Source organism: Strongylocentrotus purpuratus, unplaced genomic scaffold, assembly GCF_000002235.5.
Source record: "Strongylocentrotus purpuratus isolate Spur 01 unplaced genomic scaffold, Spur_5.0 spur5_scaffold_21, whole genome shotgun sequence".
Classification (NCBI taxonomy): domain Eukaryota; kingdom Metazoa; phylum Echinodermata; class Echinoidea; order Camarodonta; family Strongylocentrotidae; genus Strongylocentrotus; species Strongylocentrotus purpuratus.
In genome coordinates, this window is record NW_022145607.1 from 14,355,038 (window position 1) to 14,373,544 (window position 18,507).

At 40.5% G+C, this 18,507-nt stretch overlaps 1 protein-coding gene across 2 annotated transcripts; it reads left to right on the plus strand.

Moving 5' to 3' along the window:
• The first annotated feature begins 1,718 nt into the window (after nucleotides 1–1,718).
• Nucleotides 1,719–16,578, plus strand: LOC115928161 (ankyrin-1-like). Of its 2 annotated transcripts, XM_030995022.1 has the most exons (5): nucleotides 1,719–1,973; nucleotides 6,121–6,292; nucleotides 9,949–10,022; nucleotides 15,613–15,822; nucleotides 16,307–16,578. In XM_030995022.1, the coding sequence occupies exons 1-5, from the start codon at nucleotides 1,902–1,904 to the stop codon at nucleotides 16,409–16,411; spliced, it is 633 nt and encodes a 210-aa protein (XP_030850882.1). In that variant the 5' UTR covers nucleotides 1,719–1,901; the 3' UTR covers nucleotides 16,412–16,578. The 2 variants fall into 2 exon arrangements, with proteins under 2 accessions (XP_030850882.1, XP_030850884.1); XM_030995024.1 differs by lacking the exons at nucleotides 15,613–15,822; nucleotides 16,307–16,578 and adding an exon at nucleotides 10,371–10,956 and having other exon boundaries at nucleotides 1,727–1,973.
• The last annotated feature ends 1,929 nt before the right edge of the window (nucleotides 16,579–18,507 follow it).

Genomic DNA, 18,507 nt, shown 5'->3' on the forward strand with positions numbered 1-18,507 from the left:
AGATAACATGTAGGATAGAACACAAATTACAAGATATATATAGCGTGGATACCATGGGGTGGGGGTGCATCAAACATAATTTCATGACTCCCGCCCCCCCCCCTTCCCCACCCATCAGAATGTTTGAAACAGGTAAATGGCACCATACAAGTGCTGTGGATCATCATCATCATCATAAGAAGGGTCTTGTCCACGTTTATTTATGTGTAAACATGCTTGAAAAATGATATATAGGTAAAGGAAAGATTCGATGTTTTGTTCTGTACCTGTTTCAGCGAACAGGACCTGTGCCTATCCCAAAAATGAATACAAAAAAACAAAGAAGAGAATAAAAGAAGAAGATAAAGAAAAGAAGAAAAACAGAAGACGAAAATAATAATAATAAGAAGAAAATAGAAGAAGAAGAAGAAGAGAATAATGAAGAAAAAAAAAGAAGAGAACAAGAAGTTCCAAAGGTCAATACATCCAATTTTTCCCGCTCGGTCGCGAGCAAAACCGCGCAAAATAGTTCATCGAACATGTCGAAGGACAGAATTACATAGAAGAACAAATCATACAAAACAAAGGATGAAAAATCATTTCAATAACATTATCGTGATTCCCATGAACATCTACAAGGTGACAGGAATGATTATGAGAACCAATTCCCATATGAAATAATAATATATCACTAACATAATTCAACCCTCATGATTGTTGATACATAGGCATATACTCTAATTTTATATGTTGAAAGCTCATGTTTATCAAAGTCCCGCTTATAACGAGATGAAATCAGTGCTTTCGTTTTAATTTTTCAAATTACAGCTAGTAGACGAACCTTGTCAAGCAGATCAAATTGGGCTGAAGTAAAGGAAACCACAGCTATTGGTTTTCATCCATAATATTGTACTCGTGTCACTAAAAGCCTTAAATATAGATCGCTAAAATCGGACCTCTGAGTAGCCCCCAAATAAGGCCCAAAATCCTGCAAAGAGTCTGTAAATAAACATTTGCAACGTCGCCTGCTATAAAGGGGGCGACGACATTTACACAGTCACATGATAGTGTCACGTGGCACCAACGAAACACACATACACATTAAACGGTGAACCCCTTCCTCACACAGCCAGAGTACAGTGAGAGGGAATACTACATACTTAAATAGAGTTCGTACGGTTTCAAGAGTGGTCTCTGACCAAGTCGCTCTGCGGAATAAAATTAGCCGAGGTGACGCGTTAGTGGTACGGTAAACAAATAATCGCTACCCGTACGGTGTAGCAATGTATAAAGTAAAATATGAGTCTCGAAACACAAACAAAACGAATACACCATTGTCATTTATATTTCACCTTGACGTTCGAAAGACAAGCGCCCGTCTTTGTCTTTCTCGACACATATGACTGCGTTGAACAAGTAGGTTTCGCAACCGGCGACGCGCCCTTCTACAACGCTATTCTTAGCGGGGGGTCGCACTCAGAGCGAAAATTTCCGCGTAGCGCCCAAACCTACGACGGTATTCAGCCAACTTAGCGTCGGGAGTCGAGCTTGTAAGGTTCCGCGTGATCAGCCAATGACGGCGGGAGTCGCCTGCAAATGGTAATACGACTTCTCTGACGCCACACAAGCGCGGAAACTGCAAATTAGATCGCGACGGTAGCCAGAGTACGGAGACGGTCACATCTCATTTAAATACCCCGCAGTCAGCACTTGTTTCGCCGTGAAACGGAGAAGATTTTTAGTGTTGTATTTTGTGCTTTTCCGGGTTACAATCACAGTATAGGAAGAGCAGACAGTCTCGGTTGCCCGAATTGACAGAACTGGACGTTAAGTGTATTGACCATACATCAACAGATTTCAGTTATTGGTTTGATTAAGGAATCAGGAGATTCTTTGAATCGTTCTTCTGTCGGTCCTTGACCATGGCATGTCATGGCAGCGATCGGGTTGATAATGATTGTTATCTGGATGACGAGGAGACTTCTGTTGTAAAGGTATGACGTTGGACAATATGAGATTATTATGGTTGACTGTTTTTTTAGGAACATTTTTCAGATATCTATTGCGGGTGAAAGCTAAATGAAAATATATATCTTGATTGATTGACTGGCGACAGCTCAAGACTATAATACGGGATTATAGGTTTATAATAATGATAACAATACATTTATCGATTGATTGTAATAATATCAAATGATATTCATGAAAAAACATATTTGAATTGGAATACCTAACCCATGTTCAATGTAAGTTAAGGTTTGCCAATTAGGTTTTAAGGGGGGGGGGCATCGATGGTTAATTATTCCGTGTGTGGTGATTGAGTTCATATTATTTTGTACGGTTAAACTCATCAGCTCCCAGTAACTAAATACGTTCAGAAGGATCTTTAATAAACTTGACATCAGAACACGGTTTCTTTGGCAGTAAAATTGTTGTATAAAATGACCTTGTAAGAGTAGCAAAACATGTTATTGATTTATAAAGGGTCGATATTATGCAACGCGTACATTCGACTCAATGATATCCATTTGTTTCGCTCAAAGAGGAACAATTCTAGATAAATAATTTTGTCTCATGGTTCTTTCGAGAATCATTAAGGTAATTTAGTTGTCACATCAAGATTTTTGTGTTTTATTGTTCGATGAGATCAAAGAAGAAACAAAATAAACCGGCATAATGTCTCAAGGGACACATTACATGGAATCATCCAATGGGGTAGATGGGATGACGACTACAATTTTTACTTTTCGTAGTCCGCGATTTCGCCCCACGCAATAATAAATTGTAAATGTTACTAGAAATAGAAAAACACTATATATTACCATTTTCAAAGTGTGAACATGATTTCTAAAATGATGATTTTGAAGCACAAATCTGACTTCCCAAAAAGTCAAATCAGCACAGCTCGTGTGTGTGTGTGTGTGTGTGTCTTTGAGACTCTGTTTGTGTACTCTTGTAAAACGTGCAAAAAGGGGGTCGAGCCCAGACATGTAAGCGTCTAAAAAAAGCACATTTTGTTTGACTGTAAATTTTGGGATCTGTCATTTTCCATCAAACGCATACAAAAAGTATAATTTACAACAACAAAAAAATTCTCAAGATTTCTCAAAATTTCACATAACAAAGTGTCCTTTTTATGGAATGCAGAAGCTAATATTTAACATGTCAATCACAGCAGAAAAGCATAATGTTGAGAATGATGTCTCACTGATATAGGTTGGTTTGTATTCATTACTATAACCTGTTATTGAGGGCATGAGTTCAATATGTATGCTCGGGCTGTTGGTAACCATAGTTATCCATAATTAGTATCCACTTTGTTAAACTTCGATGGGTATGTAATCATCTAATCATAACTTACCCTATTGAGGCCGAGGTATTTTAAAGGTTTTTAATACCTGGGTATACCCACCCCCCCCCCCCCGCTTATTCAGCGGTCGGCTGAGTCGTTGCGATTTTTTGGGGGACCAAAAAAAAAAGTGTCCTCTTACCCCCAACCCCCACCCCCCGCTTATTCAGCGGCTGGTATTAAACACCCAGGAAATTGGCTATGATAAAGAGGATAGTCATGTATAATTACCTGCATGAGAGTGTGGATACACATTTAAAATTCTACATTGAAAAAGTGGATTCAGACTTCAAGGGCTGTGTAAGTTTTAATCTTCAAGGGCCGTTGTCTTGATCTCGTCATGTTTGCTTTGCATGCTCTATCAGGCAGTTATTGTATGGACTTGAAAAATCGTTTGTGAACAAACAAAAAAAGCACCATGAAGCTCGGTCTATCCGGATAGTTACGCAGCCCATCATAGTCACATGAATTAAGCACTAGTAAGTTTCAAATTTCAAGGGCATGTGTGTTGATCTCATCATGTTTGCTTTGCATGCTCTGTCAGGCAGTTATTGTATGGACTTGAAAAATCGTTTGCGAACAAACAAAGCTCCATGAAGCCCTGAGCACATTAAGCATTGTTTCGCTCCCCATTGGTGTAGCATGGGCTTAGTCATTGGGGAGGGGTGGGGGAGGGGACACCAGTCTTTAGTCTACTAGATTAATGTTTTCAACTTTCTTGTGAAGGCACCCTTTTAAGAAATAAAAAGCTTCATGTCACCCCAATCTCAAATACATCACAGAAGATTCATTTCACATTGCTATGGTACTCGTTTGCCATGTAAATGTACGGGCATATTTGATTCGAAATTTTGTGAGCTAGCAAAAAAGACACTTTTTATATGGTTAAGCAAAATCATTTTGTAATCAACACACTAAATAACGAAGACCCCGGTGGTATAAAATATAATCGTAATTTATAACACTAAAATTTGAAGGATCATCTTTGTTTCCTAATTGAAATTAATAATAATTTAAACAATACAGAGAAAGGACGAGAGAGAGAGTGAAATTAATTCCCAAAAACATTTAGCCTGAATTATCATTTCTAACAAATAATAATATTTGTGATCGTTCAAGTTTTCAATTACAATATTACAACCAATCCCACACTTGCTCACTACTAGATAGTGTGAAAATTAGTTTCTCAACAAGAGCGTTCCCCAAAACAACTCCATTGCCTTCTCATTTTGTAATCAGGACTTAAACAAACTTTCATTTCCCAAAACATATTCTTTCATTGATACCACCCAAAATACCACTGTCTATCGAGGTTCAGCAGTGCAAACAATTTCTACATAACTTAATAAGATCATCCCTGAATCAAGGGGATACCAGTAGCGGTATCATAATTCCGGGGGGGGGGGGAGGGGGGAGGGGGTTAAACCCCCCTTTGGTATTTTTATGTGTGTACCCCCCCCCCCATCACCCCCTAAACCGCCCCCCCCCCTTTTTTTTTTAATTATTAAAAAAAAAATTCCCATGGCTAACCTAAAAAGGTGACCTTACCCCCCCCCCCCCAAACGGAGCCAAATGTCAAATTTTCAAATTTCGAGACAAAAAAAAGAAAAGAAAAAAGTGTCCTCTTACCCGTCGTTGCGAAATTTCGGCCCGATTTATAAATGTTAACCCCCCCCTTGAAAAAATCCTGCGTACGCGCCTGCCACCACCACTACTACTATGAATTCTACCACTACCACAACTACTACTGCTGCTACTACTACTACTACCGCTTCTACTTGTCTAGTCACATACTACTGTTGCTACAGTACACCTATTCTGCTGCTGCCTCTGGCAACCGCTCTTTTTTCTTTATTATTTTTTATTAAATTCAAATATTAATCCAGTGCTTGCAACTAGTCAAAGTTGTACACTGTTAGAACGGTGTTTAAAATATCACTGTTTAAAAGAATGTTGTTTAAAAAAGTAAACAACGTTGTTCAAAATCGAAAATTCAGTGCTCGATTGACTTAAACAACTATCGTTGATATTTTCTCGATACGCGATTGCTATTTGCGCACACACATGCGATATGCACAAAGTACGTACATAATACATGCATGCAAGCATGCAGTGCTAGTGTGTGCAGTGCAAGTGCTAGTGCAGTGCAGTGCACACGAAAATGGCGGAACAAGGGCAAGGCGACGACTTGGTTCTTCTCGGCTTCGCCGATGGGGTTTAGGTGAAGTTATAGAGACAAATAATAATGTTGTCTGTCACTGCCATGAATATGATGAACAAATGTTGAAGTAAATTGGCAACAAGCTCTGCATGTTGCAGTGTATAAATCGTTGTGATTATTGCAGGAGTGGTTCCAGTAGGTCATTTCACAAATTCAAACAACCAGATAATAACCATTAAACAGTTCTTTTTAAAATTTAAGCAACTCCTTTTAAACAACCCAGTTGTGCAGTAATACTGAATAAATAACAGTTGCTTAGTAATTTAAACATTATTGTTTAAAATTTAAACAACTTGCTTTAAACAACCGAGTTGTGCAATTTTATTACTAAACAACTGTTGCTTAAAAGGTTTCCTAATTTTTAAACAACTAAGTGTTCAAAATGTAAACAACCTTAATTTGTTTAATTTTTAAACAACGTTGAGCGATTCACCGGTTAACTCGGGGTTGTTTAAAATTTTAAACAACTTGTTTAATTTTTTTCTAACAGTGTACGATAATGTCTTTTTTTATTTCATATATTTTTGATCTTTTTGAGGATGACACTAGTTTTATATCTTTTACATCTCAGCTCGCGAGGGCTGGCCAACTCGAAGAGCTTCAACAGCTTCTGAATGATATGGACCCGGGGGACATATTCGACTCAGTGTCGGAGCACGACGCCAAGGACAACAGCGCGCTCCACTACGCGGCCCGCATCGACAACCTAGACATGGTGAAGCTCCTGGTTCAACATGGGGCAGGTAGGGGTGAATGATGCTTGAAGGTTGAAGTGGGAGGAATGAATGCAGGTGACTGATGGAGATTGTTGATCGAGGGGTGTTGCAGGTGAAATGGAGGAAAGATGTCTTTGGGGGCATTCATGATGGAGGGGTGAAATCGGAGGTATGAGTGCAGGGATCTAGACGATGGCGATTGTTGGTGGAGGTGTGTAGTAGATAAAGGGAACCTATCGTGTGGGGATTGCAGGTGGAGGGGTGATCGATATGGGATGTATTGTTGTTGTTTTTTGTGGGGGGGGGGCAACTGAGGGCTGTGATACTCTCTGTACGGTTGAATGGATAAACAGGCTTGAAGATTTGCATTATAATTATGTTGGGAACTTTCATTCATTAATGGTAATGTAATACATTTTTCTGTGAATGTTGGGGTTGATGAACCTCTAATCGACCATTGTGGGCTCTTTGGCATATATAATCACCCTCTGAAGGCGTAACAGATGATTTTTGGATCACGGTTCTGATTGTTGATGGCTGGTAGCCGTCACTTTGGGGCGTGGTTGGGTATTGGCCTATTGTTGAGGCTCTCTGCGCTGTCCAAAGTTATAAAGGACCACGTTGGGAAGGGGTCTCTTAAAAAATGGTGATAATGTATGCATTTTCTTTAGGACAGTTGGTTGGTTTTTTAATTCAAATATGTTTACCATTCACATGTGGATATCGTGTGTAACGGATGACATTAAAGGATAGTCCTTCAAGTTATAAAAAAGGGGGTGAAATCTCTCTTTGTGGAGATAATGATAATGGATTAGGTTAGATTGAATGATCTGGGGTATAGTTTTATTGTCCCTCGGGAGTGGGCGGGGGAGCAGTGTTCACAGTGTGGCAACGTTCACAGCGTGGCAACGTTTTGTTGTGGTGTGTGATAGAGTGTTTTTTTGTTTTTGTTCATGTATGCTATTGTAGGTGTGTGTATGTGTAGGTGTCGCAGCCTCTCCAGTGTAAATGAAATGACCAGAAAATAACCAAGTAAGATTATTTGTGTTCGCCTCGCCGTCGCTTGTTTAAATTAAGAACAGTTGACAAGTTAGTTCTTTGTTTTTATTTCATTTAAATAGAATATAGTAGTGTATCTATTGTTTGTAATTGTGTTTTGTTAAATGTAAAAGAAGTACGAGATAAATCAAAGAGGCAGAACATATTATATTGGTGTAGAGATAAGCAAGCAGATATAATATTTTAAAAAGAGACTTACAGCACAAGGGATATTGAAAATAGATGGAAGGAACAGTGGAGTAGAAGCGTAGACCTTCCAAGGAAGAGGGGTAAACTAGATTGACGGATAGTTGCCACTTTGTAGGGAAGCGACTCCGGCGTCATTGATTCGATGACCTAAGAAATCTAGCTATGTTCGACCGAACACACACTTGTTTAAATTAACTACGACACCAAACTTTAGAGAGTCTGTCAAATAATTGTCGCACTTTGTCTATGAATCGTTGGAATGACTGGGCTACACTCCGCCATCCGAATAGCATCCGAACAAATTCGAATAAACAGAATAGAGTACATATCGTGGTATTCCTTACATCATCGGACGTGACAGGAATTTGATGATATGCTCGGACTAAATCTACCTTCGAGAATACCTGCATTCCGTGGAGACTCGCTGCGAAATCCTGTATATGGGGGCACAGGGTAACGGTCAGGAACGGTTGCGTGATTCAACGCTCTGTAATCGCCGCAAGGGCGCCAGTCCCCTTCTGTCTTTTTGGGCACCATACGTAATGGGGAGGCCCATTGGCTGCTGGATGGGGGAATAATATCCAAATCGAGCATAATTATGCTGAAATTCATCTCGCGCTATCTTCAAATTGTCCGGATCAAGTCTGCGAGACTTCGCGCTGACTGGCGTACCGTGCGTATTGTAGTGAACTACATCGTACTTTAATGCTTGCGCTTTGTAGATGGGTACATTGACGTCATTATACTCCGCGGGAAGAAGTTCGCAAAATGGAGCAGAATTGTCGGTTGTATCAAACAAGGGGCTTATACACGGACAGTTCGAATGTTTGCCGTTACGTGTTATCCCGTTACGCAGTCGATTAACTTACGTCGGTGCAGATTAACAAGCAATCTAAAATGGTGTAAGAAATATGCGCCAAGTATTGGTACAGATACATCGGCAATAAAAAACACACATTAGCATTTGCGACGGCGACGGAGACCTAAGTTTAAAATTAGCGAACTAAGTGGCAATGATGGAGTCATTTGCTGCCTTCAACATTATGGTTGATTTACAAGTTCGCTGCCGTTTTGTAGGAGTGAATACCGAGACGGCCGCGCCGGTGTCAACCAGAAATTTCGCGCACGAGTTTATGTCTACAAGATAGAAAAGACGACTATCTGACTGTTCAGTTGAGTTCGTCGCACCAACCCTCTGGTGTACTAGTTTTCCGATTTCTGTCACAAGCAAGGCGGTCGGCAATGGTGTCAGTCGTACCGTCAGATGGCGTGTCGCGTTTTACATTGCGCTGGCGGCTGCGACTACGACTTCTTTGTTTACTACGCTGCATGTGCCCGACGACGGTCGTAAGCTAACCCCGGCCCCCCCCCCCCCACTCAGTGTTATTTAGGGTACGCATATGCTCGTTCCCTCTTTTTGAAAGCACCCCCTATCTGAGGACTGCCAACATTTCCGAACCCCCCTTTCTCGGGCTTTTCGCGGGCTTTTCCTGCCTTGGAGACCCCCTAAATCAGGGAAAATGCTCAATGTACCCCCCTAAATTCGGAATAATTTCTCAGGAGTCCAAAGAGATGAGAGAAAAAAAGAAAAAAACACCCCCTTTTTAAAGAAATCTCCGGGTGAAAAGTCAAATACACCCCTTTTTTTTACAATTCTCGGGCCGGACTTTGTTGCACGAAAAGTACCCCTTTACCGGACATTTTGGCAACACGCATGCGGTCATTTCGAAACCTGAGTGGGGGGGGGGGGGGCCGGGAAGCTAACGGACCAATCTGTTGAGATCAGTCACCTAACTTTCAAGAGTTCTCGCAGTTTAAGCCTTTTCAACCATTGCCGGTGCGATGGCTGAAATGGTGTCGAGAGGGTATGGATGCGCCTCTATTATACGATCGGCTTATGCCTAGGTCATATTTGCTCTACGGCAAGGAAACGGCGCCCGTACGCCCCCGAAATTGAGAGATACTTGCGGTGGCCGTAGGGAATCTACGGTGGCCTCAGGGTCACCCTAGGGCGTATCCCTATCATAACAGGCCGTACGGGTCGCCGTGGGATTATAACGCGGAGTTATAACTGTTTTCATTTATAGGTTCTCCTGAGCGATTAGACACGCCGTAGCCATAGTTTGCAGGCACAAAACCTGGTCAGTCGTAAAAGAGGAAGGAATAACGTCGTTTTGATACAGTGAGTGATTTTCTCCTTCTCTCTCTCCCTCTCTCTCCATCCATCGCCCCGCTCTCTCTCTCTCTCTCTCTCTCTCTCCTTCTCTCTCCTTCTATCTCCTTCTCTCTCTCTCTCTCTCTCTCTCTCACCCCCTTTATATCTTTACCACTCCCCATTTTCTCTCTTTCCTATTCTTCTATTTATGCGCCACTACTATGCACTGCTGACTGCTGAAATATCTGGCAACACATATCTGTCGTCACGTGCTGTCTAGACGTCGACGCTGTCGGTGAAGCTGGTCGTTGTCCTCTTCATTTAGCGGCTGGTACAAAGAACGACCTATCAAAAGTAAGGGACTTTCATACATTCATATAAGTTATTATTGAATGTTATTTCATAAGTAAATGATAAACATGTACAGTCAAAGTGCTCATGATATAAAATGGCGACTGTTTCCCTGTTTTCGGTAGACAACATTTTTGCACAAAGTAGGCCATTGTTTAAAATCATATTATAGCCTTTGTCCATTTAAAACGATTACAGTTTACGAAAGCCGATCTGGTTAGAAATAGATTTATATTATTATTATTCATATACGGAGGCACATGGAAAGAAAACAGTTCTTATAGATATCATCACTTGTGATGGAAATACTGAAAGGTAGTGAAAAATAACTTGCTACCACATTTTTATCAGGTTGTAGCAGCCAAAAGGATGTCGACACTTCCCGATGAAGGCGTCGTGAAATTCTTGTTGTCGAGTGATGCCTATGAGAATGCCACAGACATCAGAGGGCGAAATCCACTGCACATCGCCACGTTAAATGGCAACACTGAAGCTGTGTTTCAACTTCTTTCTAAGAGTGATACCGAACTAAATGTAAATAATTAGCTAAGACTATGGATAATGCTCTCCTTCTATGTTATGTCTGCAAAATAATTGGAGTATTGAGAAATAAATTCAATGGATACCAAAATAACAATAATTTTCAGTAGCGTGGCTTAAAGGGGCACGGGGCATCTGCCTCCAAATCAAGAGGTTAAAATATAAAAAGAAAGAAGAATCGAGAAAAAAGAGAAAGTAAAGAGGAAAAGGGTGAAAGAACGTGAAAAGAACGTGAAAAGAAGACGCCTGTGTACCACCTCTCACACCGCTCACATAATCAGTAACCTTGTAAATTCACATTTCATTTCCGTTTAAAACAAGAAAAACAAAACAATGCCCCCTCTTCCCTCCCTCGGTAGACTCACGCTACGCATATTCTACGGCTGAATTAATGTTACCTCATAGCAATTATTTGCCCTTATTTAGTTACTGGTATTGATATGTTACTCAATGGTGTCGATTTGTATCCGTGGTTGGGGGGGGGGGGGATGATAGGTGCCAAAATATTTTCGGCAATGGATCAAAGCAACCAAGAGGTAGAAGCGTGTGGCAGGTTACACCCCCTCCCCAAGCGCGTAGTCAGGATTTCATTTTAAGGGGCGGTAGTGAGCACGCGAAGCGCGCTCCCTAGGGGGTTGGGTGCAGGGAGGAGTTTCCCCATAGCTCCCCCGTGAAGCGCGGAAACTTGGTCGTTTCATTAAATTATTAGAGAAAGAAGACGATTCGTTGGACCGTTCTCGACTCTTAATCCTTGTTTGAACTAAGTTCCCCTTCCTCCGCGCGTAGCGCGGAAGCTCTGACGTTTCATTAGATTATTAAAGAAAGAAGACGATTCGATGTACCATTCTCGACTCTTAATCCTTGTCTGAATCAGTCCCCCCCCCCGAAGCACGAAAGCTCTGACGTTTCATTAGATTATTAAAGAGAGAAGACGATTCGATATATCATTCTCGACTCTAAATCCTTGTCTGAATTCAGTTTCCCCGCTCCCGCGCGAAGCGCGGAAGCTTTCTCCTTGTCTCCGATCTCATCACGAATTGGTCACAGAGTTCATCTATGTTTACACTGTCCAGGATTGTCTCATGTGCATTGCATATTGCTACTTTTGCGCTTCGCGCTTAACATTTAGCTCGTTGCTTTTTAACGCTGCGTCTTTGCATTTCTATGATGCTGTTGATTGAACAAATTGAATAAATTCATCAATTCCTGATGAAGCCGTATGAGCGAGAATTCAATTTATTCTTGTCTCATATACGGCTGTCTCAATTACTTCGTATATTATGTATGTATTATGAAAATGAGATAGCAAAATGTGTATATTGATGGTCATCTTGCGAGTAATAACCATTAACTACTCTCATCGGGCTCTCATCATTAACTTTCCTCTTCATTTTTTTTTTGATGGTGAATTATTGGGGGGGGGGATGATTGCACAGGCCATCCCCCCAACCTGAAATATTGGGGGGGGGGGGAGGGATATATCCCCCACCCCACCCCCGGGATCGACACCCGTGATGTTACTAACTGAAGAGACAACTTTGCTTGAATAAAACATAACATATATATATATATATATATATATATATCACTAAATCCACACAGTTTTCCTGAGGGTTCTCGAGACCGGTAATGTAGGCTGTCGGTCTCAAAGGCTGAAGGAGGGATGAATTGTCGTTTGCTCTTCAACCAGTTCGTCTACTACCCAATTAGTCTATCCCCATATGGTATACACCAAGCCTGTCTACTATCCACATGGTCTCATATCCATTTCGTCTTATCATTTGGTCTAATGACAATTTAGGCTAATAGTTAATTCGGTCTAATTTCCATTTGATCTAATATCCAATAAGTTTACTGCTCATTTGGTTTATCACTAATTTGGTCTTATTGCCAGTCGGTATAATTCCCAGTTTGTCCGATGTCCATTTCTTTACTATCCATATGGTCTAATAATCATTTTTATAAAAATGGGTTCAAGAATGTATCCAATGAGAAGCGTCAAAATGGATTACGTGTGCGTGCATTAATTTTAACAATACGCATCTTGGTGATATCAGCCTTGCAAAAGTATGCAACAGAAAAGCATAACACACGGCTGCGTGTAAATCAATGGATGTTTACCGTGCATTGCACAGTTTGTTTATGAGGTCACTGCCAAAGGTCACTGCTCTCGCGCGATCGTCTGTAGCTAGCTAGCTGTGTGTTTGCGCACAAATACGCGCCCTTGCCCACTGCATACAATTTTGTGCGATGTAAATGACCGAGTGACGAGTGACCCTGCTGCAAGATGGCAGCCTCTAAGAAGCCGAACTTTCAGCTGTTTTCTGAAGAGATTTGATAATAGACTCATTTTATAAAACCAATAATACACACAGGCGCGGATCCAGGGGGCCGAGCGGGCCTTGCCCCCCCCCCCCCCCCCCCCCCCCCCGCAAAAAGAGAGAGAGAGAGAGAGAGAGAGAAGGAAAAGAAGGGAAAGGGAAAGAGGAGAGAAAGGGAAAGAAAGAAGAGGAAGAAGGAGATAGGGAGGCAAAAGGACTTGCCTCCCAGGCTGTTGCCTCCCCCCCCCCCAAAAAAAAAAAAAAAAAAAAAAATAATAATGATAAAAAATAAATAATAAATAAATAAATAAAAAATAATAATAATAATAAATAAAAAAAATAATGAAAAAAAATAAAAATAAAAATAAATAAATAAAAGAGAAAAAAGGATTAAAGGGAAAGAAAAAAGAGGAAGAAGAAAAGAAAAGAAGGGGGATATCAGTTGCAATTTTTCCGCCAACAAGTTGTTGATCGGGCGGCAAAAGGCTCTTGCCTCCCTTCCCCCCCCCCCCCCCCCCCCCCCCCCCCCCGCGCCTGCTAAAAAAAGAGAGAAGGAAGGAAAAAGGAAAGAGGAGAGCTAAAAGGGAACAAAAAAGAGGAAGAAGAAAGTAAAAGGGTAAAGAGAAGGGGAGATCAGTTGCGGTTAATCCCGCCAACAACGTGTGGATCGGGGGGGGGGGGGGCTTGGGGGAAATTAAATTAAAACGTGGTTTATTTCTAATTCCATAACGGTGGTTTACAAATAATGCTGAAATGACATAATTTTCCGAGATTTTTCCTCACTTTTAAGTTATCTATACTTTTTTATGCGTTTGCTGGCAAATGACAAATTCCTAAATTTAAAGCCAGAAAAGAAAATGCCTTTGAGATGCTTACATGTCAGGGCCCACGAAACAGCGTGGATCGGGAGCCTCGAGCCCCCCCCCCCCCCCAACACTTTTTTTGAAAGAGTATATTAAAGAGAAATAGAAAGAAAGAGAGCAAGAGAGAAAAAAATTGTTAACTGCCAGTGTCACAAAATAATGAGGTATCAAAATATGCTCATCTAACCACGCCTAAAACCCCTGAGCTTCCGGGGGCTCTGCCTCCTTGACCCAACCAAGGGCCCTAAGGCGGGCCCCTTGATACTCATCTGACCGTTATTGAGTGCTTTAACCATTGGGCTTTCGGGACTCCGCCCCCTAAACCCCAGGCCAATTAGTGACCTGCCAATGTCACAATTAGGTATCAAAATAATGCTCATCTGACCGTAATTAAATGCCTAAAACCCCCTGAACTTCCGGGGCTCTGCCCCCTGGACCCCGCCTATGTCCCTTAGGCGGACCCCTGAATGCTAATCTGACCGTAAATTATTGCCTTAAACCCTGAGCTTCCGGGGGTGGACAAGGTATCAACATAATTATGTTCATCTGACCGCAGGCGCGTAGCCAGGGGAGGGGCGGTAGGGTGATCCCCCCCCCCCCCAAAAAAAAAAAAAAAACGCTGGCCAAAAAAAGAGAGGAGAGAAAAGAAGAGGACGTAGGAAGAAAACGGAGTAGACAAAGAACATTTTTGAAATACAGACAAGGATTAAGAGTCGAGAATGGTAATACGAATCGTTTTCTTTCTCTTATAATGAAACGTCAAAGCTTCCACACTTTGTGCAGGAGGGCGGGGGGGGGGGGACTGAATTCAGACGAGGATTAGGAGTCGGGAACGTTACAACGAATAGTCTTTTTTCTGTAATAATCTAGTGAAACGTCAAAGCTTCCGCGCTTCGCGCAGGAGGGGGTGGGGGTGATTGAATTAAGACAAGGATTGAGAGTCGAGAACGGTACAGCAAATCGTCTTCTTTCTCTAATGATTTAATGAAACGTAAAAGCTTCCGCGCTTTGCGTGGGAGAGGGGGGGGGGGGGAACTGAATTTAGACGAGGATTAAGAGTCGATAACGGTACAAAGATTCGTCTTCTTTCTCTAATGATTTAATGAAATGTAAAAGCTTAGCGGGGGAGCGGGGAAACAGAATTCAGACAAGGATTATTTTTGGGAACGGTACAACGAATCGCCTTCTTTCTCTAATAATATGATGAAACGTCAAAGCTTCCGCGCTTCGCGGAGGAGGGAGGGGGCAACTCACCCCTCTCTGCACCCACCCCCACCCCATTACGTCCCTGCTTGTGACCATTACGTACCAATATTTGGTTCGCATAATTTCAAATTTGCCCCCCCCCCCCATAAGAAAACCTGGATCCGCGCCTGAATACACAGGTTTTCGTTCGTGACGTTATGGCGATGCAGCGCGATTCAGCTATTCACAATGGCACAAAATTCACTCGGCTACGCCTCGTGAATTTTATTGCACCATAGTGAATACCCTCATGCACTGCATCGACCATAACGCACTCACACCTGTGCATTATTTGTATAATAATCATCAAATGGTTATACCTTATATGATTTCAAATTGTAATCTCAAGTCGATGAATGATTTATTTCTAGAATAATAATGATAACTCGCCCTTCATAAATAAAACGTGTCAGGTTCCATTTACCTCACCAGGGTTGAGCGTCGAAAATGTTGATTAAAGGTTGCCCCGTATCTTGCCAAAGGACATTAATGCCGCTGAAAGAGTTCGAACCCCGTACCCTGTTGTTCATAGTCCAGAGACTTATTCAATGGACCACAACATCACATACTACAGACAGACCTATATAAACAATGTACATGGATCAATGTCCTTTTCGTTTATAGAATGCGGATAATCGCAAAATGACCCCGCTGTTGCTGGCGTGTCTTCACGGAGAGATCGACATCGCCATCCTCCTCATAGACAAGGGAGCCGACCTTATGGTGTACGATGAGAACTCCGACACCCCGCTCCACATTGCCATCAACGAGGGCAACAAAAAGATCGTGCGGAAGATTATCGAAAAGGCAAAGGAGACCGATAAATTAACAGAAGTAAGTTACTATAAACTCTGACACTTTCTCATTATTATAATTATAATATTACCTTTTACTTTTCTTTCTGTCTTTCTTTCTCCCTTCTTTCCCCTCTCTCTTCCTTTTTTACAATATTTTGATTTTAGATTATTGAAGAGTAGGACATATATGCACGTTAATGTGAAATCTCTGTACGGTGATAGGAATAACTACAGATGCACCTTTGTCAATCGAAATGCGAAAAAAATGTAAATGTTAAAGAAAAAGGAGAAAGAAAGAAAGGGACATACATACAGACTGAGAGAGAGACTGGTATCCCTCCCATTCATTTCCCCGTATATGATAAGACCAAATCTACGCTAATCATGCTACAATGCCATCACGATGTGTGCTCTAGCTGGGTCACAATTATAAGTCAAAGCCTGGAAATCCACTGAACATGGACAAACACAATTCCATACAATATCTCACTGTGACATAGATGTATAATATCTTTCTCTAGATTCTAATCGAGCAAAACAGTGACGGCGTTGCACCAATCCATCTAGCGGTGAGAGGAGGGCACACAGAATTGGTCCAAATCTCCCTCGAACACGGTAAGAACTGATCATATTATATACTGATATAATAACAAAGTACAAAATACACTGACACATGTACACAGGGCTTTGATTCTTTTTTTGAATGTGGAGTGAGCAAGCCAGTGCCGTAAATGGTATTTGGTGTCAGGTGGGGCTACCAAGGGAGCGAGCAAAGGGGGACGGTAAAATCTTTGTGCATATTTATGATAAGTTTCATCGACTCCAAAAGGTGTTCATGATTTAGAAAATGTAGGCGTTTTGCTCTACCAAATACAATCTGTAGATATTTTAACTGAACATAATATTACAACAGCAAAATTATCATCTCTTGTTAGAAAAAGTAGCTTATTAGGGGGGAGGAATCGGCTAATTTCTGCAAAATATTCGGCTAGTCTTGAATAAATATACTTTGAATTTGAATTAAATTTGAATTTATTAACACACAACACATCACAATAATGACATTACATATGAACAATCATACAATGCAAAAAATAATACTGATACATGTATACATAACATAAGAGTAATGTCGATTGAACAGTAATGGTTTTAAAACGATATTTTTTAGACATACATCTGCATACTATTAAATGTACAAAAGATATATACGTAAATATGTATATTACTATGTTTAGGTGAAGTTATTAATGGGAACTAGAAGTTAGCACAAATGCTAGTCGAGCCTAGTTTCAAGCTTTGGCAAGATTTTTTTCTGTTAATTTGTTTGTACATATGAATGTAAAACTTGTTTGTTTTTTATTTACATATATACAACAAAATAATACAATATCATGTAACTTTTTTTCTTTACTAAAATGAAAAAATAAAAATAAAAAAGCTTAAGCGTTAAAGCATTATAATGAAAGAAGACAAATCTTTGAAGAAATAAAATCATCAATGTGTTCATAAAAATGAAAAGGATGTATTAATAAAAATAATCATACACATGTACGTACATGCGCAAATCCTGTAAAAGCTTAAGGCCGCTATTATCGTTAACAAGGAAGTGTATACATATATAAAAGGAAGACAAGTAATATAAAAGGAAAAAAAACGAAGGGGGATGGAATTGAGCCCACGTCATTTACATAGAAGGTAGGTGGAAAGATGTTTTCGAAAAGATAACCTTGATGTTTTTAATCTAATTTCATCTGGATTTCACTTAGATTAAAACCGTAAAGTGACAGCACCTCTGATTGGCTTTTGAATACTGCAATTAAAATTCGTTGTAATCTCTAATGATAATTGCCCTGGGATAGTAGCTGCCAGGGAGTAAAATAGAAACAGACTTATGAAGATATATATATATAAACACGACCAATGCCGTCAATGACAGCAACAACAACAAACTAGACATAATACTTGTTTGGAACAAGTATAGGTGGGCTGGTCAACTAAAATTTGAGACAAAATAGAGCAAAAATAAGCAAGATACTGCTAAAAAACAATGTCATTGATGTAATGATGTAAACGAAATTCATCTTCCATAGGCATAACACGCAATGTAAGAAATTTCTGATATGTGCCCTTTAATCGTAATTTTCACAATGATGAAGCATCAAAATGAAAAATGGTGTTGACTGAGCTTGTAGAGAATTGTCTCAGCTACATCATATCGAAATTTGGAAGAAAATTGATCAATATTTACAGAGATACAATAAATTTTACATAAATATGCTGACGTCATTATATGCAAATTCGTATTTTGAGTCCCAAGGCCATTATGATGATGTCACGATACACTTAATGGCCAAATGAGACATGGAATCATATTTCCGACTCATACTCTATCTAAATATGAAAAAACATTGAAGGTCACGGTTCATTCCAAAGAGCTATAACGGATTTTGTATAGGCATGTTTTTGCCCATATATGCTATGTAATAAAAGAGCTCGCGCGCACGGACATTTATCTTGAATTGACGCTCATCTTGTTATTAATGGTCATAAGGATATAAACATGGTATCAAATTCCTCGAAAAAATATGAGAAATATCATGAAATAAAAAAAAATGACGATTCTATGTTGTGTAATGGTGTTACGCGCGAAAACGCGCGCGCATGCGTGTGTGCGCGATTTTTTTTATAAAATGCTTAAAATGACCTGAAACGTATGCAA